This window comes from Chrysemys picta, chromosome 3 (genome assembly GCF_011386835.1).
Source record: "Chrysemys picta bellii isolate R12L10 chromosome 3, ASM1138683v2, whole genome shotgun sequence".
In the NCBI taxonomy this organism is placed as follows: Eukaryota; Metazoa; Chordata; order Testudines; family Emydidae; genus Chrysemys; species Chrysemys picta.
The window spans coordinates 115,344,286-115,371,400 of NC_088793.1; the positions used below are offsets into that span (position 1 = coordinate 115,344,286).

At 40.9% G+C, this 27,115-nt stretch overlaps 1 protein-coding gene across 21 annotated transcripts in view; it reads right to left on the reverse strand.

Annotated features, from left to right (window-relative positions):
* SYNE1 (spectrin repeat containing nuclear envelope protein 1) overlaps window positions 1–27,115 on the reverse strand; it is a 488,794-nt gene that overhangs the window by 197,918 nt on the left and 263,761 nt on the right. For all 21 annotated transcript variants that reach the window (XR_010599728.1, XR_002889944.3, XR_010599727.1 and 18 more), the window contains 11 exons: window positions 25,480–25,644; window positions 21,290–21,607; window positions 20,514–20,669; window positions 19,087–19,257; window positions 17,642–17,968; window positions 15,701–15,853; window positions 13,835–14,002; window positions 12,385–12,561; window positions 10,262–10,408; window positions 4,624–4,749; window positions 2,953–3,129 (listed from right to left, as the gene is read on the reverse strand). Coding sequence is in view for 18 of the 21 variants with exons in the window: in XM_065588833.1 (XP_065444905.1) it covers window positions 2,953–3,129; window positions 4,624–4,749; window positions 10,262–10,408; window positions 12,385–12,561; window positions 13,835–14,002; window positions 15,701–15,853; window positions 17,642–17,968; window positions 19,087–19,257; window positions 20,514–20,669; window positions 21,290–21,607; window positions 25,480–25,644 (2,085 nt within the window). In the remaining 3 variants the exon portion in view is untranslated. The remainder of the gene's footprint in view (window positions 1–2,952; window positions 3,130–4,623; window positions 4,750–10,261; window positions 10,409–12,384; window positions 12,562–13,834; window positions 14,003–15,700; window positions 15,854–17,641; window positions 17,969–19,086; window positions 19,258–20,513; window positions 20,670–21,289; window positions 21,608–25,479; window positions 25,645–27,115) is intronic.

The window sequence follows — 27,115 nt, forward strand, 5'->3', positions numbered from 1 at the left end:
ACTGCCGTCTGCCCCAAGGTGCAGGGGTGAGTTGGTGACTAGCAGTAGCCTACGACTGAGGCGAGGTGGGGGTAGCGGCTGGGGGTTCCCCTGAGTGGGGAGTCCCGGAGAAACAGTGGGGGTACTGCCAGGGGGCAGCACCCAGTGAAAGTGTCACCCGGGGTCCCGGAGGGACACGGGGGCAAGTGGTAGCACGACACTGGCTGAGAAGGGGCGCTCCGGAGGCTGGAAGCTAATTCCCAGAGATGACTGGCAGGAGGCGCCACCAGGTGAGTCTGCGCCCGGTTACAGGTCAACTATGGCCTGGACTCTGCTTTACATGAGCTGCACTGCCCCAGAAGACACTGGACCTCTGACAGCTGAAGGGTACACATGGAAAGTGTAGACACTGTACCTCTCCTTCAGAGTGTGCATTGGGACTCCCATCCCTGGTCTATCAACATTGCTGACTGGAGCAGTGGGGGAGGAGAAATCCATGTTCCTGTCTTCTCCCCTCCTCTTTAGTGGTCACTAGTGCCATTATCCTCCTGTCACACTCAGAGAAGTGCAAGGACTGCAACTATGCTCAGCCCCTGCACTGGGACACAAGTGTGAGAAGAGTGCTCTGTACCTTCCATCTAACACATCAATGATGAGCTGGACAAAGTCTAGTCCAAAGAATGCAAGTTTGGGCTCTTCATGATCATGATGCGTCAATGGAAGATAGAACATATTTCTCTTTGTAATTTTAATGGTGTTTGGCTATTTAGAGATAATTACCACTGCAGCTTTCTATTTTCTAAAAGAACAGGAATGCATATTGCTTTGAAGGCTGCTTATCTAATGTCTCCATGTGTGTAAGCAAATCAGGTTTCTTTCTAATGGAATATTTCTGTTCTGTACAGAAATAGGGTTGAATAGGGTTGCCAATTTGGGTTGCCTGTATTCCTGGAGGTTTCATCACGAGGTAGCCTTTAACAAAGGATTAATCTTTAATTCCTGAGACTCCAGGACAATCCTGGAGTGTTGACAACCATATAATAATATTCTGAATAATATTCAACATCAAATTTAGAGCTGTCAAGCGATTAAAAAAAATTAATTGTGATTAATCGCTCTGTTAAATAATAGAATACTATTTATTTAAATATTTTGGTTGTTTTCTACATTTTCAAATATATTGATTTCAATTACAACACAGAATACAAAATATACAGTGCTCACTTGATATTTATTTTTTATTACTTTCTTTTTACAGTGCAGATATTTGTATTTTTCAATTCACCTAATATAAGTACTGTAGAGCACTCTCTTTATCATGAAAGTTGATCTTACAGATATAGAATTATGTACAAAAAATAACTGCACTCAAAATGTAAAACTTTAGAGCCTTCAAGTCCACTCAGTCCTACTTCTTGTTCAGCCAATCGCTCAGACAAATAAGTGTTAATGCTTGCTTGCAAGTGGTAATGCTACCCGCTTCTTGTTTACAGTGTCATCTGAAAGTGAGAACAGGCATTCATTTGCATGGCACTGTTGTAGCCAGTGTTGCAAGATATGTATGTGCCAGATGCGGTAAAGATTCATATATCCCTTCATGCTTCGCCCACCATTCCAGAATACATGTTTACACCAGCAGAAGATTGATTTTCTTTTTTGATGGTTCAGGTTCTGTAGTTTCCACATTGGAGTGTTGCTCTTTTAAGACTTCTGAAAACATGTTCCACATCTCATCCCTCTCAGATTTTGGAAGGTACTTCAGATTCTTAAACCATGGGTCAAGTGCTGTAGCTATCTTTAGAAATCTCACATTGTTATCCTCTTTGCGTTTTGTCATATCTGCAGTGAAAGTGTTCTTAAATCGAACAACATAATCTGTCATCATCTGAGACTGCTATAACATGAAATATATGGCAGAATGCAGATAAGAGCAGGAGACATTCAATTTTTTCCCAAGGAGTTCAGTCACAAATTTAATTAATGCATTATTTTTTTAACGAGCATCATCGGCATGGAAGCATGTCCTCTAGAATGGTGGCCAAAGCATGAAGGCGCATAGGAATGTTTTGTGTGTCTGGCACATAAATACCTTGCAATGGTGGCTACAACAGTGCCATGCAAATACCTGCTCTCACTTTCTGGCAACATTGTAAACAAGAAGCAGGAAGCAGTATCTCCCGTGAATGTAAACAAACTTGTTTATCTGAGTGATTGGCTGAACAAGAAGTAGGACTGAGTGGACTTATAGGCACTAAAAAGTTTTACGTTGTTTTGTTTTTGAGTGCAGTTATGTAACAAAAATCAGCATTTGTAAGTTGCACTTTCACAATAGAGATCACACTACGGTATTTGTATGAGCTGAATTGAAAACTACTATTTCTTTTGTTAGTTTTACAGTGCAAATATTTGTAATAAAATAATATAAAGTGAGCACTGTACACTTTGTATTCTGTGTTGTAAATTGAAATAAAATATTTGAAAATGTAGAAAAACATCCAAAATATTTGATAAATTTCAATTGGTATTCTATTGTTTAACTGCGATTAAAACTGCGATTAATAGCAATTTTTTTTATCACAATTAATCAACAGCCCTAGTCAAATTCTATCTGATAATAGTTTAGACTGCTTTAGAAATAGTTACGTTATTTAGTTAGTTTTCATAGTATGTCACAGATTTTTAACTTCAGAACAAATGCAATAGGAAATTAGCCTCCTGAAAGCAAAGGGAACCTAGCACAGTAAAGATTTGACTGTCTGCTCTAAAACCATAGGGAAGTATTAAAGTATTTCCCTTTTTGCTTTAGCTCTCTGTAGCACCAAAATAAGCAAAAACAGTCCCCTCTCATCCTTCCTTGCACGGTTGTTACAGAATTAATGCATCTACGCAGGGGATATAGCAAGTTCTATAATAAAATGAACTGTTGGATACATTTCCTCCTTTCTTTGCTTTTAGAACACAATGACTCCTTACCTTAACCTGCAAAACCATGTTCTGGGCAACGTTTAGTTCCAGTTCTGCCCATCTCCTCTTCATATTCTGTAGTTGGTGGTCTGCATCCTGGAAATATATCCAAAGCTCAGCCTTCATTTGTTTTATCTCTTCCCAACCCTGAGCCAGGTACTGTGAGTGCATTATCTGCTGCTCGATCTACAAAAAAAAGAATAGTGATGGGGATATTTTAATGTAATTATTCATGTGCTGTGTGACATGTACAGTAGAACTGCGCAAAGGACAGATTTGAGGAGTAGATTCTTGAGGGGACTAAGTGGAGCTTGTAGACGGCATTACTGTCCAAAAAAAGCCTTAACCTTGGAAAGTCATAAAAAAGATAGTGTCAGAGGAAAGCAACAAGAAATTACTAGGAAAGCTAATACAAAGAAATGTATTATGATTCAATCGTGAAAGAGGCTTAAAAAAGAAAAAGAATCTAACAATTATTTAGAGATAATTCAGGGCTCAATGATTTCTTTAAAAGCTCAAATCAACTATACAATTAAAGTCGCTTTACTCTCCTGCTTGCACTTCATGAATCATGCCAGATGGTGACATACATATATATGTATAAACACCCTCTCACCGACTTAGTGAAAACTTAATTCAATTTGTGTGTTTCATTCTAATTTGCCTAACACAGTTCTTTTGCTTGTGTGTCTTTTAGGAGAATTCCCAGAATTCAGCAAGGAGAATGCTTACCAAATCTGAGTCCATCAGTCATGTTAAACCCATATTAACAGTGTCACTTGCTTCCAATGCAACAGTGAGATGCCTTTAAGACAGGTTCTCAAAAGGCTTAAAATGTCTTGGTGCTATCCTACTTATGTTTTTTTTCCTCCTGCTTGTTATTTAACAAGCCATTCCCATCGCTAAGGCTTGAAGCACCTTTTATCTATTCTGTATATATCTGCAGACTGTAGTTTATGGGTTGCTTGGATTTGGATTTTAACTTGCTTCTCTAATATGGAATTTGGTTACTGTATGCATTAGACTGTTACACTCAATGGAGTGAATTTTAAATGTTATCAGAATGTGATTTCTCCTGGTAAAGTGTATACTGCAGTGAGATGTTTTTATGGAAGAATGTAAATGATGATTCTTCGTGGATAACTTAGGTGTATATATTTTTAAGTTAAAACTCTGATATAGTATATTTCTACACGTCCACATGTAAAAGTATATTTTTATTTAAAAATTAAAAGTACCATTGTAGAAGATTTTATGGTATACCAATTTTAGTGATAAACAGGAAAATCAGCCTAGTGTTGCTTAGCGTTTAAGAAAATGTAAACTTATGAATTAGAAAATAGCCGAAGTCATGTTTGTGCAACTGAAAACAGTAATACATTAGCCCAGTTCTTTTTCACACCGCCATAATATATACTATATACTGCTGCCCTGAAGCACTGTTCCTGAATATCCCCACTCCAGCAATCTTACTCTAAGATGCTTGTATTGCATAGCAGGATGGCAACATGAAAGTATAATTTTAAAAAAAGTAAAATTTCTTCAGTGAGAAAGTTAAGTAATAAGTACAGAAGATGTTTCTTTAACCATTACCTAATATGAACCTTGTATAAGAGGATAGATCAAGCAATTAACACTCTAAGGAGGATTAGAGGTTGGCTGCTGTGGTTTATCTCCTACCGTTTGCTTTGTTTGCTGAATGTCTGTTGCTGTATTCTTCACTCTGGTGTCTGACAAATCACACATGGAGCACAAGAGATCCAAGTATGTGCTTGCCTGTTCCTGCAGAGCTCGGAAATGTTTAACCTGAAGGAAGACAATCCTCACATATATTCTGGAACTCATCACATTGCATTAAAAGTTTCATTTGTCATCATTTTCAGATGGATAGTAAATGTAAGAGACCAGCACTTCAGAGAAGGCGATTTTGTCTTAACCACAAATTACCTGGACTATTTACAAATAAGCTTATGTGAAATATATTGCTCACAATGCTAAAGAATGAGGACTATATCTTGTTTATTTTTTAGATCAAAGCACTGAGGGACATGCTGTCTCCTATATGGATTATTCCCTTATAAAGAACTGGATGCTCTGCATGTTTAAACAGGCAGAGTTTCATCTAGATCATTTCCTCAGTGGAAAAGGAAACAGGATTTGCCCCACTGTTGAGTTGAGAAGGGTGGCTGTCTAGACCTATGAATTCTCCAAGATCTGAATAGATTCTGGGGGGATTCAAGATGATCTGTGCAGAGGGCTGGTTTCTCCACATTCCCTTCAGAGCCCTCCCAAACCTCCTTTGCCTCCATGGCAGCACAACTCTGACAGGGTAAGGGGCTCTCCCTCCAGCTACTGTCCATGGGATGCCCCTTGAAGAAGGTTCCCCCTCAGATAGGAATGGGTTACATTAATGTTGACAAGCACTGCACTAACTTACCTACTAAAGTCATATGTGGCTGACAAGGAAACTGTATACTATAGAAAAGCCGTCTCCCATAACTAGCCCCACCATAGAGAATGGTGGGATGACTATGGAGGCCACCCTGCCACAACGCCAGTGTGATGGCTGCAAAGCATGTAGCTGTCTGGAGATGCGGAAATTCATACGGGAGCTCCCCAGTTTCTGCACTCCACTGTCTACCTGTCTTGTCATTTATATCATCATTATCACCACTGCTACCAAGGTCTTCTAGTCCTGATGGTTCGGACAGTCAGTATTCCTATGCAACAGCCAGCATTATTTTTGTTTGTCTAGGATCTGGGAGAACTTCACTGTGCAGCTGTGGGTAGAGGAATTGATCAGCTTTGAACTTAGCCTTGTGCACTTCAAAATAAAATAAAAAAATCCTGGAAGCATCTGGGGACAGATCTTCTCTACCAACTTCCAAGTGCTGATGTGCCATGAAAAGGAGAGTGTCTGCCACCCTCTATTGTTTGGTTTCCACTGGAGAATGTGGATGGGATGCATTTTTTCAAGTCCCATACTTCTGTGTGAGGTTCTGGGAAGCCTACATATCTCCTTGCTTCTTTTCACTGGCAGAACTCCACAAGAAAGCGGTCAGCCAGGGACAACCCAATAACCTCAGGCTGAAACCTTTTAAAAATTTTCCCATGACAGCACTGTGTGCCAATGACACCATTGTAATGGGGCTGGAACAAGAACATAAATAGACAGATGGATGGCTAGGCAGACAGGGAACCTCAGTGTTAAGCTCTTCAATGAAATCTCTGAGCATGTTTATTGAGTTGCTCAACTTTAATGTTCAAATATCTTATTTTCATTATTGATGCTGGGCTAGCAAGAGTCACAGTCTTAGGCCTGGTCTACACTACGAGTTTAGGTCGACTTTAGCAGCGTTAAATCGAATTAAGCCTGGACACGTCCACACGACGAAGCCCCTTTTTTTTTTTTGACTTAAAGGGCCCTTTAAACCGGTTTCTTTACTCCACCTCCGACGAGGGGATTAGCGCTAAAAATCGGCCTTTGAGGGTCGGATTTGGGGTAGTGTGGATGGAATTCGACGTTATTGGCCTCCGGGAGCTATCCCACAGTGCTTCATTGTGACCGCTCTGGACAGCACTCTCAACTCAGATGCACTGACCAGGTGGACAGGAAAAGCCCCGCGAACTTTTGAATTTCATTTCCTGTTTGCCCAGCGTGGAGAGTTGGGTTTGTGCTGCATGTTAACCCGGAAACCCCAGCCCCTACTTTTACATTGCAAACCCATTTGAAATGGCCAACCCAATGGGTTCTTGGTATGGGAAATGAGGGTGCTGCTGTTTGAAACCATTCCCACATGTTATGAAGGTTAAAAAAGCCAAAAGACTGTGGTTTACCATGCCTGCCTGCAAGCCGAATTCTGGTTGTCTGGCACCGCGTGAGTGATCTCTCACACCAAACCGGCAGGCCCTCAATATAAGAGGAAAAATGCGACCTTGTAACGAAAGCACATGTGCTGTGTAATGTGAACAGCAAAATTTAACGTGAAGGGGTACCCATTGCTCTCTAAAATGTGTCTTTTTTAACCACCTCTCCCTTCTCCTCCACCAGCTGCAAATGTTTCTCCTTCGCAGAAGCTAACGAAGATTAGAAGGAGAAAACGGCAGACTCAGGATGATATGTTCTCGGAGCTCCAGATGTCCTCCCACACTGAAAGAGCACAGCAGAATGCGTGGAGGCAGTCAATGTCAGAGTGCAAAAAAGCACAATATGAACGAGAGGAGAGGTGGCGGACTGAAGAGAGCAAGTGGTGGGCTGAAGAGGATAGGTGGTGTCAGCTTGCAGACAGAAGGCAAGAGTCGATGCTCCGGCTGCTGGAGCATCAAACTGATATGCTCCAGCATATGGTTGAGCTGCAGGAAAGGCAGCAGGAGCAGAGACCGCCGCTACAGCACCTGTGTAACCAACAACCCTCCTCCCCAAGTCCCATTGCCTCCTCACCCAGACGCCCAAGAACACGGTGGGAGGGCCTCCGGCCACCCAGTCACTCCACCCCAGATGATTGCCTAAGCATCGGAAGGCTGGCCTTCAATAAGTGTTAAAGTTTTAAACTGCAGTGTGTCCTTTTCCTTCACTCCTCCCCCACCCATCCCGGGCTACCTTGGCAATTATCCCCCTAGTTGTGTGATGAATTAATAAAGAATGCATGAATGAGAAGTAACAATGACTTTATTGCCTCTGCAAGCGGTGCTTGAAGGGGGGAGGGCAGAGTGGGGTGGTTGGTTTACAGGGAAGTAGAGTGAACCGGAGGGGGGGGGGGCGGGGGGAGTAAGCGCGCGGAGGGTTCATCAAGGAGAAACAAAACAGAAGTTTCACACCGTAGCCTGGCCAGTCACAAAACTAGTTTTCAAAGCTTCTCTGATGCGCACCGTGCCCTGCTGTACTCTAACCGCCCTGGTGTCTGGCTGCGCGTAATCAGTGGCCAGGCGATTTGCCTCAACCTCCCACCCGCCATAAATGTCTCCCCCTTACTCTCACAGATATTGTGGAGCACACAGAAAGCAGCAACAACAATGGGGATATTGGTTTCGCGGAGGTCTATCCGAGTCAGTAAACTGCACCAGTGTGCTTTTAAACGTCCAAGTGCACATTCCACCACCATTCGGAACTTGCTCAGCCTATAGTTGAACAGGTCCTGAGTACTGTCCAGTCTGCCTGTGTACGACTTCATGAGCCATGGCATTAAGGGGTAGGCTGGGTCCCCAAGGATCACGATAGGCATTTCAACATCCCCAACGGTTATTTTCTGGTCCGGGAAGAAAGTCCCTTCCTCCAGCTTTCAAAACGGACCAGAGTGCCTGAAGACGCGAGCATCATGTACCTTTCCCGGCCATCCCACGTTGATGTTGGTGAAACGTCCCTTGTGATCCACCAGGGCTTGCAGCAGCATTGAAAAGTACCCCTTGCAGTTTATGTATTCGGTGGCTTGGTGCTCCGGTGACAAGATAGGGATATGGGTTCCGTCTATCGCCCCACCACAGTTTGGGAATCCCATTGCAGCAAAGCCATCCACTATGACCTGCACGTTTCCCAGAGTCACTACTCTTGATATCACCAGGTTTTTGATTGCCCTGGCAACTTGGATCACAGCAGCCCCCACAGTAGATTTGCCCACTCCAAATTGATTCCCGACTGACCAGTAGCTCTCTGGCGTTGCAAGCTTCCACAGGGCTATCGCCACTTCCTTCTCAACTGTGAGGGCTGCTCTCATCCTGGTATTCTGGCGCTTCAGTGCAGGAGAAAGCAAGTCAAAGTTCCATGAAAGTGCCCTTATGCATGCGAAAGTTTCGCAGCCACTGGGAATCGTCCCACAGCTGCAACACGATGCGGTCCCACCAGTCTGTGCTTGTTTCCCGGGCCCAGAATCGGCGTTCCACGCCATGAACCTCCCCAGTAACACCATGATTTGCACATTGCTGGGGCCTGTATTTTGTGAGAGGTCTATATCCATGTCAATTTCTTCATCACTCTCGTCGCCGCACTGCAATCACCTCCTCGGCTGGTCCTGGTTTTGCTTTGGCATGTCCTGGCTCTTCATATACTCCAGGACAATGCGCGTGGTGTTCATAGTGCTCATAATTGCTGCGGAGATCTGAGCGGGCTCCATGATCCCAGTGCTATGGCGTCTGGTCTGAAAAAAGGCATGAAACTAGTGTCTGACGGAGGGAGGGAGGGGCGCGACTGACGACATGGCGTACAGGTACAGGGAATTAAAATTAACAAAGGGAGAAACACAAACAACTGTCACACAGAATGGCCGCCCCAAAGATTGAACTCAAAACCCTGGGTTTAGCAAGCCGTTGATTTCACGGAGGGAGGGGGAAGCAAATGAATACAGAACAAATCTGGTCCATCTATTTTTTACATCTTAAGCTGGCAGCAGATGGTGCAGCATGACTGATAGCCATCGTCATCTTCTGGGTGCTTGGAAGAAAATGATGTACTACGACTAATAGCCATCATTGTCAAGAATCAGATGCCCAGAGTGGAAAGTTTGGTGCAGTATTTCTTTGAGCAATCTGCTGAAGAACTTTCCCGGGTGCCTCTGATTGAACTCACTGAGGAGTATGACGATGACGGATACCAGTCGTAATACACCATCCACTGCCAAAACGCAATTAGCTGCTGCTGTGTAGCAATGCAGTACCACGTCTGCCAGCACCCAGATGACATATGGTGACGCTGAGCTGAACTGAGCAGGCTCCATGCTTGCCGTGGTATGTTGTCTGCACAGGTAACCCAGGTAAAAAGGCGCAAATCAATTGTCTGCCATTGCTCTGACGGAGGGGGAGGGGCCTGACAACATGTACCCAGAACCCCCCGCGACACTGTTTTGCATGATCAGGCATTGGGATCTCAACCCAGAATTCCAATGGGCGGCGGAGACTGCGGGAACTGTGGGATAGCTACCCACAGTGCAACGCTCCGGAAGTCGACGCTAGCCTCGGTACTGTGGACGCGGTCCGCTGACTTAATGCACTTAGAGCATTTTATGTGGGGGGGACACACAATCGACTGTATAAAACCGATATCTATAAAACCGGCTTCTATAAATTTTACCTAATTTCGTAGTGCAGACATACCCTTAGAATGGAGTAGATGCATGGTACCTAAAATTGCATTATGCTGCCCCTAGTGCATGAACACTTAACACTTGGAACTGGGAGTAGCCAGTGAGGCTCTGAAGTTTCCATGAGTGAAGAGCCACAGAGGCAGTTTTCTGCTATATTAACCACTTACTTGGATTCACACCAAAAAGGGTAATTGAGTGTATAAACCCAGTTTGCTCAAAATGTCACTCATGTGCACAACTTTTACCTGCTTAACTGCATCTGCCAGGCTGAAAGGTGGCCACATGCTTGGTTTTAACTCTGGCTGAACTGTAGAGAGCCAAGCCTGACACTGTTGTAGAGTATCCTGATGGTTAACATGCTTCTGGAGTTCATGTTCCAAACTCTGGTACACCTAGAATAAAAAGGTCATTGACACTTCTGACATGGATATAAAAAACTGAAGATAATATAAAATACTGGTCTCTCAAACTCCAACCAAGCTGTATTTTTCAGACATTAGGTAAAATTTTCCAAAGAGACTAAGGGCTTGTCTACACGGTGCCTTAGTCTGAACCATGGTGCACTAACTGGCCCATGGTGGAACTTGCTGGCATGCACTAGAAGTTCCCTAGTGCATGTTAAATTCGTTAATCTTATTCATACTTCAGATGCTTTAAAAAACTCTAAATCAGTCTATTATAATATCCATAATATCCTGTTTCTCTACTTCAATTTCATCACATTCTAGAAATATTTATTTTTTCAATGTAATATATCTTAATTGAATAGGATGAGGCAATTTCACATACTTTTCAGGGAGTTTAGGTTAATAACTCTGAATGGCGATGACTGTTGCTTATTTGGCATGTTAATATTCATTTTTCTTAATGGGAAAGCATTTGGCTAGTGTTTATTAGTTCAGTGATGTTTAATTATGTGTTGAAAATTTAAGCTCTGGACTTTTAATAGAGACATTTTCAAATAAAGGCTTGGTTCCATGCCTTGTAGATACAACTCCATCTATGTGTGTGGGGACAATGCAGAGGTCTGGGGGGCATTATGCTTTCTGGAGCAACCTACCAGGCCATAGTTAGTTAAATCGATGTATGGAGTGTATTGCACAATCCTTTTTATGATTGGTCAGATCTGCTGGCACGTACAGAGAGGCAGGACCATGGTTCTACTGCCTGTGGAGACTGGCAGCCCTAACACTGTAGAGTCTTGTGAGAGCAAACCCTGCAGTGGTGTCTCGTCCCGTGCAGTCAGGGGTGTAAGAGGGAGGAAAGCTCCTCATGCTCTCACCGTGCCTTGGACACTTGAGGAGGAAACAGATACCGTGTAGCCCAGAGATTTCAGGAGGAAAAAAACCAGAGATGGAATGAAGTGATTATTAGGTTGTTTTTGTATCTTTATTCATTAATTTTCATTTTATGACAAGTTTTCTGCATACACACACCCCTTTTTACAGAAAATGGCCCTTTCTGCTAACTGGATCAACAGGATGGCCCAGTTAAGACTCCTTTATTGTGCCAGGGAAGATAGAATTTCCTAGCACATCATCAGTTGCTAGTGCTGGATGTTCCCAAAATGCTGGCACTAAGAATGAAGTTCATCCCAATGAAGGTGACCCCACACAGGGTTGTCTTCAGAGGGGTGAATTCACTCTAAAGAGTTGAAACAGACTTCACTACTGCCCCGATCCTGTGAAGAATTACCAACATGTTTCACTTTACACACTATGAACAATTCCATTGACTTCAGTGGGATAACTCATACTGCATAAAGTGAAGCAAGTGGGCAAGTGTTTGCAGAATCTGCGTGTATATGACTGAATCTAAACCTAAGCTTGCTCAAAACAAATAAACTTCAATAGAACTTTGACCTCAGGTAATTTTTAACACCTTTTATTATGTACTGCATGGAGCTACACACGTGGATTTTATTTATTTAGCCAAACTTAACCTTTATGCTTTAAAAATAAATATAGTCAAACGCTTTTTCTAAAATTTGATTAAAAAACAAACAAACAAAAAAAACCACTCAGTCCCTTTCTGGATGGAGACCATGTTTCCCTGATTTTATATTAATAAATTTGTATACCCTTGTAAATAGGGATTTTAAGTCAATCCGGGGTTATGTGGAGTAGAAATTATGGCAAAAAAAATGTCCACTTTAATCAAATCTCTAGCATAAGGAATGGTGGCACAGTTACATTAGTAAACTGTAGAGTCAGTTTTTACACAATTTCATGAAACATCAAATTATTACAGAAATTCGAATACATTATTCTCATCCGGCACAGAATTATTACAATACTGTACATAACCAGCATGTTTATAGTTATATCTGATATACATTGTTGGAAAAAGAAAAAAAAAAAAGACTTACTCTCTGAGCTGTGCTACAAATGGCTGAATAACTGTCTCTTGTCCCCTGCAGATGGGTTTGTGTGTTTTGCCTAAATTTTGCTTGAAGATGTTCTGCACATTGATTGATCAAATAGTCACCTTTATTTTTAAGGCTGTTCAAATGGTCTTCAAATCCTGCAATCTCTTCCATCATTGCCTAGAAAAAGTTAAAGAACCCATAAAGAAATACTTTGATAGTCAAACCGCTTCTGAGTGATGACTTCTTAAAGTAATTCATTATATGCTTGAATATTTTTCTTAATTGTATTTGTCATTAGATTTAATCAGAAAACTGTTATGTTCCAGCTACTGGACCATACAATCAGTCTTAAAGCCTTTTGTCACCCAATAGATCCTAGGCTGTCACTTAATCAACAGAATCCAGCAAATTCACATACATAGGTATCCTCTAGACATATTACAAACATCTTAAATGAACCAACATGATGTGAAGTATCAGAGGGGTAGCCGTGTTAGTCTGGATCTGTAAAAAGCAACAGTCTTAAAGGTGCCACAGGACTCTCTAACAGATGTATTGGAGCATGAGCTTTTGTGGGTGAATGCCCACTTCGTCAGATGCATGTCATGATGCGCTTTGTCCTAAATTGAGGAACTTTCATTTTTTCTTGTCAACAGTCCCTCTCTGTTGCTGCTTATCACCCCTTTTTCCATGTCAAATCTAATATTAAAGGTCAGATTTTGATGTTGACAGTAATTGATCCAAAAGTGGTCCCATTAAGAACAATGGATGAAATCCTGGCCCCATTGATGTAAATAAGAATTATGCCATTGACTTCAAGGGAACAAAGATTTCACACAATGAAACGACTTAAGGAGTAACATACTAACCAAAAAGTAAGTTAGGACATCACTATCTGGCCCATAGTTTGAAGGCATTTTGAGGTAAGGATTTTGACTAATCTTTAACGTCAGTGTGTACTAACCACAGCTGTGGGTTGCTAGCAATAATTATGCCTTCCATGAGAGTATTTGAGGGTATTTTACAACCTAATAACAAAAGAGAATTATAATACAAACTCTTCTAAAAACTAGGAGGTTTTTGTCCTCCCAAGAGTCAGGAATCAGTAGTGTCCCCGGGGTAGGAGGGCCCTACTCTGCCTCTTGTGGTCTATTTCTTCTCAGCATGCAAGAGAAAATCTAATACAAAATTCAGACACACATACATAACCGTCACATGTTGTCACTGCTGCTCACTGAAGGTGACATGAATCAGAAACACACTGATCTGGATGTAGACAGTGAGTGCATCAAGTTATTCTTGTTAACCCAGTCAATGTTACAGATATTCAAGTAAGTACAGAAAAGGATGATAAAAAAATTACAGCTTCAGAACTGAGATGGGGAATTGCTGGAGTAATATTTTTTATTTTTACTGAGTAAATTACATGTGTTCAAGCACAAAGACCTACCTTGTGGTTGGCTAGTTGCTGAGTTATTATTTCTACACTGCTGCTCTCCATAAGGTCAGGAGTGACCAGCCTGCTGGACATCTGTAACAACCACTTTTCCACTTCTTGTAAGTCACTGTTATAATCTTCATGCTCTTTTACTTTCACCTCCAAGCTTTCAGCATGTGCCTGTGGGACCATATAAACCAAAATACAATTTTAGAGACACTTTAAAGAGAAAGGATGTCAAAAGTTGCTTTGAAACCTGAAAAGTTACTAAGAGACTGATCCTGCAAAATATTTATTTCATAGGAGTAGTGCTTATATGTCTAGACCACAATGAACACATCAGAAGAACTTCTTGCATCAGTATGGGTTGGGCCCAATTTAAAAAAAAATGTACAAAAATATTAATGATAAAGAAAATTGAGGTTTTTTTTTTAAAGGGTGACAACTTGAAATGTAGTTAATCCTTGTCACTTTCAGTAATCGCACACGTTATTTTGTCTACTATAATTACAAGTAACAGATAAGAATGTTACTTTTAAATTGATGGTGTCCTTTTAAAATATATTTTACTGTGGATTTTTTCTATTAAAATTTATGTATACACGCTAGAGTTGAAATCATCCAGGTTGCCAAACAACAAATCTAACACAATAAAAATCATTATAACTCTCACAACAAAAACAAAACAAAAAGACATCGACAAATTTGGTTCTCTCTTCGTCCGCCATGGGAAGGAGGAATAGCAATTAAAGGGACACTACACAGTTTTACTGTAGCTTAGTACTGTTGGAGGCATCACCTGTTAAGAGCTTTAGGAATAATATATCAGCATTACATTTTCAAAATATTATATACTCATTAACTAATTAATTAAAATTACTTAAGTAAATTTTCCTTTGTGATCTCAGCCATGCCTAGCTTGTGAGTTCTGGCAGGAACACTGTAGAAGGTGATGCGATTCAAGGACATTTTTACTTTTGAAGTGTCATTTACTCAGGAAATTATTTTTATGCAATGAGATGATTAGACACAGGTCTGTGCCTTGTGCTTCTCTGAGAATTCCTTTGCTAAGTGGAGGCACTTCTCTAAGATCATATGCTCGTTCCTGGCCCATTCTTCAAGTTCAGAGTGGTCACTGATATCTTTTAACAACTCTCCTTTAAGCTGTAAGTTTCAAGAGGAGACTTCTCCCCTAGTACCTCAATACTCATTTGAGCTTTCCTTGTAATATTTACATAGGTAATCATAGGCACCGACTTCTACTGGTGCCAGTGGATGCTTGACCCCCCTCTGCCCCTGGCCCCGCCCCTCCAACCCCCATTCCAACCCCTTCCCCAAATTCCCCACCCCAACTCCGCCCCCTGCCTGCCCCTATTCCGACTCCTTCCCCAAATCCCCACCTTGGCCCCGCCTCTTCCCCAGCACGCCACGTTCCTGCTCCTCCCCCCACCCTCCCGGAGCTTGCTACAGCTGTTTGGCAAGTGCTGGGAGGTAGGCGGAGGAGCGGGGATGCAGTGCACTCGGTGGAGGAGGCGGTGAGATGGGGCAGGGAGGGGAGCTTGGCTGCTGGTGGATGCAGAGCACCCACTAACTTTTCCCCATCAGTACTCCAGCCCCAGAGCACCCACGGAGTTGGTAATAATTAATTAATAATACCTACTATGTAGGTAATAATTCACCTCACTGCACAGAGCTCACATGAGATTCAATGAACCTTGTAAGCCCCACATAAATGGGGCTTCTGCCAGCACTCTGCCTTGGGATGAAATGTCACCCACAGGAAAAAAACCTCAACCCTTTAAACTGGAAACAAAATTTCTCATATTGTACGTTTGTGACATGAAAGGATCCCACAGCCCTCTTGCTGATTCCTTTTACCTTTGCCGCATTGCAGAGTTCCTGGTAATTGGCCTGAAGTTTCTGAATTTTGTCCCTTAAAGTAACATCATGCACAAGTTCAAGAAGGGCTTCTCCTTTTTCAGTCATTGATTTTATCGAAGGCTCATGGGACAGCACCGTCTGTTGTACTGACTACAAGTGCAAGCATTATAGTGAAAAAATATACTGTAAATAGAATATGGTAAGATCACGTCCCTTAAATTCCAGGCTCAGAGGGCCCCCTCTAATCATGGATCTCCCCCTTCTCATACAGTAGAGGACGCAGTCACCTCTGTGGCACCATCCTTCCTCAACCAGCCCCCAGGGCTGTATTATTTTTTCCTTGGAGCCCCCTCAGGAATTCTGGGGGCAACTACAATAAGAGACTGAGCACGTGTGTGGAAGGGGGCAAGTGCTAGAGGCCAGAGCTGGTGCAGAGGTAAGCTCAAAACCTTGTGTCTCTCACCAATAGACATTGGTCCAATAAAAGATTTTTCCTCACCCATCCTGTCTCTCTAAAACTATTTTAATTCTTAATATTTGTATAATGTTTTTAAAATTAATTAACCGCAATGGAGTCTACAATCTCCCATGTCAGCTGAACTGGAACTTTCAGGTTCAGGTTTAGTTTATATAAAAAAACACATCTCAGAAGAGTTCTGAATTGTGCATCTTTTATCTCAGACCAAAACAGGCCGGAATTTTTCAGACCATTTAATAAATCAACAGGTATTTTAAATTAGCCAAATGTGTGGCATGGCCAAATTCTGCTTTCAGCTACATCAGCATAAATCCAGAGCAACCCCACTGACTTTAGTGTATTGAAGAACAAAATTTGGCTCAATTCATTGTGTCATTACACCTATAAAGCTAGTAGACTAATGAGAAGGAGTTCTCATTCCTTCAATATTCAGAGTTAAAATCGGAGGCGATACAAATAACAGTATGCAGTACATTATCTATACTAGCATGTATTGCTAGCAGAAAACGTATGCACTTTAGGAATACAAGGAAAGATGCAACAGAAAGTGTGTAGTTTAGATGCTGAGTAGGGGAAGCTAAATTAGGAAAATGTGTAACTTACACATGTTATACGTGTAATTTACACACGGAGGTGGCACTGTGTAGTCAGAAAAGCACTAATTAGAGGTCTCTTGATTTCCTTTTCACCCTCCTATTAGTTGCTTTCCCTGCTACATCCTTGCCCTTCCATTCCCCACAATGTTTAAAACTATAACAACTTCTATGAGTTACCACCATAAAATTTACACCATCATTTATGTCACCTCTGAATCTGGGCCTCAGTTTTCAGGTTAATTCTCATTATCTTTGTGGTAAATTGTACTATAAGTACATCTCTACCCCGATATAACGCGACCCGATATAACACGAAGTCGGATAGAATGTGGTAAAGCAGCGCTCCGGGGGGGCGGGGCTGTGCACTCCGGTGGATCAAAGCAAGTTCAATATAATGCGGTTTCACCTATAACGCGGTAAGATTTTTTGGCTCCTGAGGACAGCGTTATATTGGTAGAGGTGTAGTACTACAACCTATTTTCCATTATATAGAAAACTTAAATATAGCAAAAAAACCAAAAGCATAAGGAGGCAATGTCAGCAGTGACAGAAAAGTTCCAGAAGACTGCAGGTCAAATTCTAGTCTCACTTAAACTAGTGTAGACCCAGAATAACTGTTGCTATCAGTGGAGTTACTCCATACTTATTCTATTCTATGTAAATGAGAACAAAAATCGGCCCCGGGTGGGTAACCTTCAAACATGGAAGACTTATTATGGCACGGACACTATACATTTATGATTTGAGCATCCAGATGAGGGATCGCATGGAATCTATTAAGGCTTCCACAGCTGAAAACTGGACCTCAAGGACTTCTAGCTCAAAACTTCATTCATATGATGGAGTCACAGCATCAATTCTTACCTTGTATTTGGATAACTGGGCCTTCTTCTCATAGAATTCAGTTTTGGGCTCCACTTGTGTGCGCAATATGGCTTGGTACTCTGTAAGCCACTGAGTCTGTGCCTTGTACTTGTCTGAGAATTCCTTTGACAACTGGAGACACTTCTCTAAGGTCATATGCTCCTTCCTGATAGAGCTGGCCAGCTCTTCAAGCTGCTCCATGTAATCACTGATCTCTTTCCTTAACTGGTCAGCTTTATTTCCTTCCATGTATTTAATAGCCCGATCACCTTTCTCACGGGCAGATTTCAGCAAATTGTGGCCTACATCCATGTCACTCAAAAGAAGCTGTAAAGAAAAATATGGAGATTAACAGAGAAAGTAGACGGAGTCTTTATCTCTTTGACATCAAAATTAAAACAAAGAGATGCTAGTAGCAATGTCTTTTTCAAACTACTGAGGCCAAGGAGATTGAGCAGGGAAGTGTGGAGAAGCTTGCACTTGTGCTGTTCATCTGTAATTCAACACAATATTGTCATGTGAGGATCTGGACTTCTCTCTCCAAGACTATCAGCTCATCACTTTTCATAAATCAAGAAATTCACTTTAAAACAGATAACTAAACAATTCAAATTCACTGTACTGTTTTATTGCAATACAATGAATGTGGACAGTAGATGTAGTGTGACTACTATATGTTTTATCACTTAGGTCAATATTTCAAAGGCTGGCTTAAGTGGAACAGATACAAGAAAATATAATTCTTCATTCTCCACTGCTTACTAATAGGGCTAGCTGGAAAAACAAAACAGTGTGCATCTCAGAAAGGAATTAAAGCTTTCATTAATTTAAAGAGACAATGTTTTAAAACCACAAAATAGAAATCAGCCAGTGGTGATGAAATTTCAGGAGTTGAACTAGGAAATTTTATTTACGGAGTTTGTCAAATACAAAGTGCACAAGATAATGTGGAATAGTTGAAAACTGTTCTTCGGCACAGTAGGTTTAAATATTGCAAGGAGACAGAGGAATTCATTCACAACTCTGAGGTAAAGTGTGAGTTTTACCACTGGGTTAGTTCAGTGGGAGGAAAGGAAGAGATTTGCTCCCCACAATCCATTTCTACAATAAAATTTATATCACATGATCATTTGGGTGTCTTATTTTAAACTAAATCAAAATATAAACACCCTCTATTAGAAGAATGGGATTATACCATTTGGCATCATCCATGAATTTCACTATGAAGAGTTACCAAACTATTCATCCAATGTCATCGAACTCCACACACTAGGAGAACATCAAATTTTACACCCAATGCTCTCTGTGCTGCTAACTACTCTGGACTGTTGGAATCAGAATTCTGAGTAATTGTGAGTACCCTATTAAATGTGGACTAGTGTATGTGACTTAACTCATGAAGAAAAATGACTAACAAAGCCCAAGTTCAGGTGTACTGTACGTACCTCCAGTTTCTGCATTTTCTTCTCCATGGCTGTTTTATCCACTACATCAGTCTTGGTTATCACATTTTTAAAGTTCTGACTAGTGGCTCCATACCAATCTGTGTAAGTGCAGAAAGCTAATTCTGACTCCTCCATACTTCGAATCTCTTCTTCCAGGAACTTTATTTGTTCCTTTAAACAAATGTTGGAAACAGAAAGTGAAATGCGTATCATTGTGCATTTCTTGACAAAAGAATGTTTAATAAAAGCAACAAAATACTATTTTATGAAATAATCAATTTACTAAGTTCATTGACTTGTAATTAATTCCTGTCAGAGCCACCAGATAATTGTTCTCATGGGGGTTTTCTGTATTCTCTTCTCAATGTGTGTGTATAGCAATCACCAATGTTAAAATGGAGTAATATTTTAGCACTAAAGCAGGAAGGTACAGTTGATAAAATTCTATTTTATATTTTTAAGTGAATTTAGGCCTGATTTACACTAGGAAATTACGTAGGTGAAACGTACACACCCTGAGCAATTACAGTTAAACCGACCTAACCCCCAGTGTAGACAGTTCTAGGTTGATGGGGGTAATTCCCCAATGACATAGCTATCACCTCTTGGGATGCTGGGGTACCTATCCCTACAAGAGAAGCTCGCCTGTCGTAGGGTGACCAGTTGTCCCGATTTTAAAGGGACAGTCCCGATATTTCAGGCTTTTTCTTATATAGACTCCTATTACCCCCTACCCCCGTCCCGATTTTTCACACTTATTGTCTGGTCACCCTATGACCTGTCGGCATAGGTAGCGTCTTCACTGAAGCTCTGACGTGGTGCAGCTGTGCCGCTGCTGCAGCGTTTTAAAGTGTAGATGTACCCTTAGTGACTGTGAGAGGTGTCAGATTGAAAGTACCATATTCTGAAGTGATCTGCAGAATGGACCTTGCCAGTTCAAGTTTTCCCACAACGCCTCACCAATGTGCCTCCTCCATGACAACATGAAGGCACTTCTCTAAAATTCATTCAGTGTCCATGCACACTGAACCCTCAACTTGTCTGCTGGGACAGCCAAGAGAGGCATCAGTCGGTATCCCCTGTGATGATTTTTTGTGATGTAGATAACTTACACAAACTGTCCATAAGAAAACAGAATATGACACCAATACATTTCACACAGATTGCTAAACACTCATGACATGGTGACAATTTATGATTACTGCAGAAGTTGGCTGAAAGGTCTGTTTCCTATTAACAATGCCCTGATCCATCTAGCCCACTGAAATCTAGAGAGGGGAGGGTTCTTGTATGTGCACATTATATGATTGAGGATTCTACATCAATGAATAATTCGTGCTAACCGTGCCCAATGAATAATACCTACCTGTGTCTCCCCCTTTGCTGACATTGCATAATATTATAATGAATTAATTTCCATTACTTACCAGTACATGAAGGATAAGAGCTTGGTACCGAGAGGTGAGCTGGGTAGCTTGATTTCCCATTCTACTGGTAGTATGACTTTCCTCCAGGATTTGCTGAGCTAATACCCCAACTTCCTCAACATCATCTTTGTAGATTGTTATTTCTTCATGCCACTTCTGAGACAAAGAAGACAGACATTATCAAGTGTATGTGATTACAACTATGTGTCTTAACACTGGAAATGTAGTCTGGTCAGCAAGGCAGAGACACTCAGCACAGCCATGAGAGAGTGCACTGGATTCAATTCTGGTTCCCTCATCAAAAAAAGGATTGAATAGATTCCAGGTCCAGGACCAAACTCTTTTCTCAGTTGTGCCTGTGCACTCCACAGGCCAATTGAATTTCAGATCCCACACTGAGATTACAGCTCTGGCAAAATCATCTCTTCACCTGTAAGCGGAGCAAGTTTGATTTGGACTCCCTAAAAGGCAATGGCAATGTTGTATTTACCGTCATTTTTCATCGTAGAACTACACTGTAATGTATAAACCATGTGTGATACACCTCTACCTCGATATAACACTGTCCTTGGGAACCAAAAAAAAAAAAAAATCTTACTGTGTTATAGGTGAAACCGCGTTATATCAAACTTGGTTTGATCTGCCGGAGTGCGCAGCCCCGCCCCCCCGGAGCACTGCTTTACCGAGTTATATCAGAAATCGAGTTATATCGGGTCGCGTTATATCGGGGTAGAAGTGTATATACAGGGTTTCTCAAACAGATGGACAGTGATTACCTTCATTTGCTGTAGTTGCATCTCCTTTGTTGCTCTGTCAGACTGCCGGCCAGTCCTGACATTAACTTTCTCCTCCAGGGTCTTAAGCCAGTCATCTACCTTCTGAAACTTTTTCTCCATTAACCTCAGTCTGTTTAGAGTAGTGTTTAGCTGGGTCCTGGCCTCAGAAAGCCTGTGCTGGTAAACTTGCCAATCCTGTCGCATGGACTCCAGTGCTCTGTCTTCTATCTGGGGTATGCCCCAAGGTATCACGTCCTCCCTGCCATGGAGCGCTGCATTTAGTAATGCCTGTCCCTCTGCACAATTGACCTGTAGTTCCTGCAAGTTTACAATTACATGGATAACTTGTTTACATGTTTTACACTAACAGTGGTAATCGTGTTTTGCAGAGTAGATAAAACCCTAGCTCCTTTGAAGTCAGTGGCAAAACTCCCTTTGACTTCAGTGGAGCCACGACATCACCCAGTGTATTTAAAGTTGAGTACCCTATACCACCTCAGTGGTAGTCTGGTCGTGAACACCTTAACACAGCCTGGCAGAGTGATTTTTTTTTCTAACATGATCACTAGTGTTGCTCAATGAATTAAGGGATATATTTATGGCCAAAATGTGCTGTATGTTCCTCCCTTAGCTGCTGAGCTTATCAGCACTTCCAAAACATATGTCATCTTTGCTGGCATGGGCACTTGGGATCCCTGAGCCAATTCAGCACATCCTTGAACTCAAGGCTTTCAGGCTGGCAGCCAGCACACTACTTGCTTGCAAATGTGGTAACTTTTAAAAACAAATCTGTTTCATTAGATTCCTGGACCTGTTTTCCTTGCTCTTAGCTGGATGCTTATTTTTGCCCTATGTAGCTAAAAGCCACAAAGGGAACCACATTTTAAATAGTTGATTAAAAAAAGGTATACAAAAATCAGGAAACAGCTAGTTTGGAGGAGATTTATGGCCCAGATTTTTTAGTAATAAATATCCCTGTAAATATTTCACATACAATTACAAACAAATTCTCAGCATCCTTTATAGTTAAGCATTACAACGTGCTGGTTTTTACTCTGTTAGACTGTTGCCCGGTCCTGATATTAACTTTCTCCTCCAGGGTATGAAGCCAGTCTGGTTTTATTTTGAGACTGTGCAACTCAGGCTTGTCATAAATCCATTTGATACCAAAATGGACTAACCAAATTACAGAGTATGATGGTCCCCAGTTCTGATGAAGATATTTGAAACAGAAGAGACACTTGGGTGTTTGCTGTTCATTCCAGAACAGAATGAAAATGGCTTTAATAAAAAAGCCAAGAAGGGACCATCTTTCAAACACTGCACAAGAGAAGAGCACAGCAGCCTGAAACTTATACTTCTTTTCACATTTATTGCTATGGAACAAAGATCCCATCCTTAATTTTAAGAAGCTTTCCTTCCATGTAAATATTTTAAAAAGTATAGTTTTGTAGAGAGATATATACGCATATCCACACCGACTTTAATCCTTTAAAAAAATCATGTGTAAGATAGTGGGTATTTCACATTTGCAGCCCTTCATCACGAATTGCCCCACCAACTTCATAAATATGTTATATTTGATTAATACTGTATAGCCCTTTTGTGTTATTGCTATGTCAAGAACAGGACTACAAAAAAATCCCTCTCTCACTCAGTTGCTAAGTCATGAAAGACTTAGACTCAATGAACAAAATACTCTCTAATATGATACAACTTTTCTCTTAATCAGCTGAAATAAATCCATACTATCACGTTTCCTCTTCAGATCTCTTCAGTTCTGGCTTTTAGAACCTGACTGTACTTTACTGTAATACTGTTGACTATATTGTAGATTGAGAGTTGTACAAAGTTTTCTTTTTAAAGACTTAAATTCAGGCCAAATTTACTGCAGTCTGCAAAACTGCAAAAGTTTTGTGTGACTGTGGTCTTATGGGCTGATATATGGGGTCAACTGGAAGTCACAAAACTCAATCCCTAAAAGTCGACAGGATTTTAAACAGGAGTTTAAAGGCACCAGGACTGAGTGCACTAGTTGGGCAGCAAAGACCTCATACAAGAGTCCTTGTGCAAAATGTAAATCAATTAACAAGCCCAAAGCACACTATATCTAGAGATCTACAAAACTTACCGGTTTCAGTTTGCAGTGGTTTGTGTGATCCACTTTGCCAGTTTTGGTTCATGAAGACATTGATTCTTTGAGTTCTGAGTTCAAACTACCCCTGAAACTCTAAAAATGACTCAGCTGAAAATACTAGGTTTTACCTGATATTTTTGCTCTACTTCCACTGCATATTTAAATAAAATAGTAGTACCAATAACAACAATAATATAGTCAGAGCCATAAAAAGGAACTGTAAGAAACTGAAGAAAGCCTTTGATGAATCACAATATGTTGGGGAAGAGTCAACATGGCTATTTTAAAGGAAAATCATGCCTCACCACTCTATAACAACATTATTTGAGGATGTCAATAAGCACGTGGACAAGGGGGATCCCCAGTGTACTTGAACCTTCAGAAAGCCTTTTACAAGGTCCCACACCAAAGGCTCTTCACCAAACTAAGCAGTCATGGGATAAGAGGGAAGGTCCTCTCATCAATCAGTAACTGCTTAAAACATAAGAAACAAAGGGTAGGACTAAATGGTCAGTTTTCACAATGGAAAGAAGTAAGTAGTAGGGTCTCTCAAGGATCTAGGACCTGTGCTGGTCAACTTATTCATAAATAATATGGAAAAGGGGGTGAACAGTGAGGTAACTCAATTTGCAGACCATACAAATTTACTAAAGATAGTTAAGTTCACAACTGATTACAAAGAGTTACAAAGGGATCACACAAAACTGGGTGACCGGGCAACAAAACGGCAGATGAAAGTCAATATTGAAAAGTTCAAATGTATATTGGAAAAAATAATCTGTACAATATGTACAAAATGATGGGGTCTAAACTAGATGTTACCACTCAAGAAAGAGATCTTGGAGTCATCATAAATAGTTCTCTGTAAACATCTGCTTAATGTGCAACAGTAGTCAAAAAAGCTAACAATGTTAGGAACTATTAGGAAAGGGATAGATGATAAAACAGAAAACATTGTAATGAGGCTATATAAATCCATGATGTGCCCACATCTTGAATACTGCATGCAGTTCTGGTTTCCCCGTCTCAAAAAAGATATATTAGAATTAGAAAAGGTGCAGAATAGGACAATGAAAATGATGAGGGGAAATTATGAGGAGAAATTAAAGAGACTGGGAGTGTTCAGCTTAGAAAAAGAAACAACTAAGGGAGATGGATATCATAAAGGTCTATAAAATCATGAATGGTGTGGAGAAACAGAAGAGTAAAGTGTTATTTACACCTTCCCATAACACAAGAACTAAGGGTCACCCAATGAAACTGATAGGCATCAGGTTTACAAACAAACAAAAGGAAGTACTTCTTCACACAACACAGTCAACTTGTGGAACTCATTGCCATGGGATGCTGTGAAAACCAAAAGTCTAACTGGGTTAAAAAAAAAAATTAAATACGTTCATTGTAGGATAGCCATTTGTGAACCTATTAGCCAAGATGGTCAAGGATGTGACCCCATGCTTTGGGCATCTCGAAACCTCCAACTGCCAGAAGCTGGGATTGGACAACAGAGGATGGATCACACGATAATTGCTCTGTTCTGTTCATTCACTCTCAAACACCTGGTATTGGCCACTGTCAGAAAACAGGATACTGGGTGAGATGGACCATTGGTCTGACCCAGTATGGCTGTTCTTATGTTCTTAAGATGAACTAGTAGGCTGGAGGTGAATTGCTTGTCCCTTTGAAGTGAATGGGATTTTTGCCATTGATTTCATTGCAGTCAGGATTTCACTCTCATTTTGCACCAATACAATGGGTGACATATAGACTTCTCATTTGTATCCAGAAATCAAGTTGTTGGACAAAGTAAATGTCATTATTTGTGCCTGCAAATGGGAGGACCTGATGAAGTCCACTTGTAAAATCAAGGTCTGTAAGTCTTTTGCATGTCTAGAACGTGTTTTAAAAAACAGCAAAATAATTGCATTACTGTGCATTAATTCCCCCCCCCCAAGATAAACAAGGAATACAACCTCTCTGTCATGCCATTATTGTTATTGTATTTTACAAGTGGGATTCATTTAGATTGGGTGCCATGCCACACATACTATACCTGTAGGTCCCGGAGTGTTGACTCATGTGTCTGAGCATCACCTTCAAGATATGATAAACATTCAAGTTTTTCCTGTTCTTTTTCCAGCCATATTTCAAAGGCCTTCAGTTTTCTTTGGTACTCATGATGTAAGTGAAGCAGTTTCTCAGATTTGCTTACAGCCTCCTGTTTGTTAAAAATACTTCATTAGAGCCACAGCCAGTTAAGAGATTACAGAATCATAGAAACATAGAACTGGAAGGGACTTCGAGCGGTCATCTAGTACAGTCCCCTGCACTCAAGGCAGGACTAAGTATTGTAAGTTATAAATCCTAGAAATGGAATACAAAGTTTGGATCTAGAGCGGCTTTCCCAAAGTTCAGGGGGTCTAGATTCAGGGGGATGGTTTGTGTAATTACAGAAAGAGGGGGACATCTATGAAGATAGAGATGTAGATTCAGATGGGAACTTTGGCTCAATTTAAGGCTATTTGGATCTGCTCTTTTGGTTTGAGACCATTTATAGTTAAAGCATTGATTAACAGTAACAATGGGCCTGATTTTTTAATTTCATTTACTTTGGTTTTTAAATTAGCACAACTCCAGTGACTTAATTGGAACTATTCCTGATTGCCATAAGTGTGAGCTCAGAATCTGGACCATTTTCTTTTCAGGAATTCAGACCCTTGTCAACTACATACAATAATAGTTCCACCTCTTATTTAGAGTATATAATAGTGTTCATTATGGAGAATCTCAGAGTGTTTTGCTATATCTAAAGATGACTTTGCTGATCACTAAGAACTAGACTGTGAACCTTATACTTACACTGATGAACAATCACTTTCATGAGTAGTCCCTCTGATTTCACAATCTGGCCCAAAGGTACTGCCGTATCTGGGGCACACCACCATAGCCATCATATGGTCAGCAACATTACAGAATGGTGTTTTCAGGGGCAATACTAAAAGATTATCTGCAACTGAAACTGCAGGGGGAATTCTGTAATTACCAGCAGAGGAATTTCGTCAGGACACTAAGGTTAAGTCTCATGCTTACTAGATGTGGCATGAGATCTTTGCTGACTACAAGAGGGTTAGGCTTCATTTTTACATCTCATGTAAAAGATAATGACCCAAGCATTATGCTGGACTACTGCTTCAGGACTGATTGAGAATCTCAACACTATTATTGCACCTGGGTTTCCCATCCAAATTTTGTCCAGGCCCTCACTGGTTATTTTTTTTTTTTAAATCAGATGCCACAAAACCACAGCCCAATGTGGCACGACTGCAGAAGGGTTTCTGCAAGTACACATAATTTTCAAAAGTTCATGATTTTGTAAGATATTGTATTAAAACTGCTTCAGCCTTCATCAGTCTGTGACATAAAACTTTCCAGAATCCTTTCTGGGCTAGTGCTGGAACCCGCCAGCACTTACCACTGAGTGTAGCACTTACTCTGAGGGGTCATATGACATAGAAGTCAATGGGACTCAGCCCAGTAATAAGCACTATATGTAGTAGTAACTGTTTGTAAAATTAGGCCCTTGGTGAATTACTTAACAGTTTGTCTAGTGTTTACATTTGCTGTATGACATGCATTCATGGTCAAACAAAAATCCTTCTTTATATTTGCACTGATGTTTCTAAGCTTTT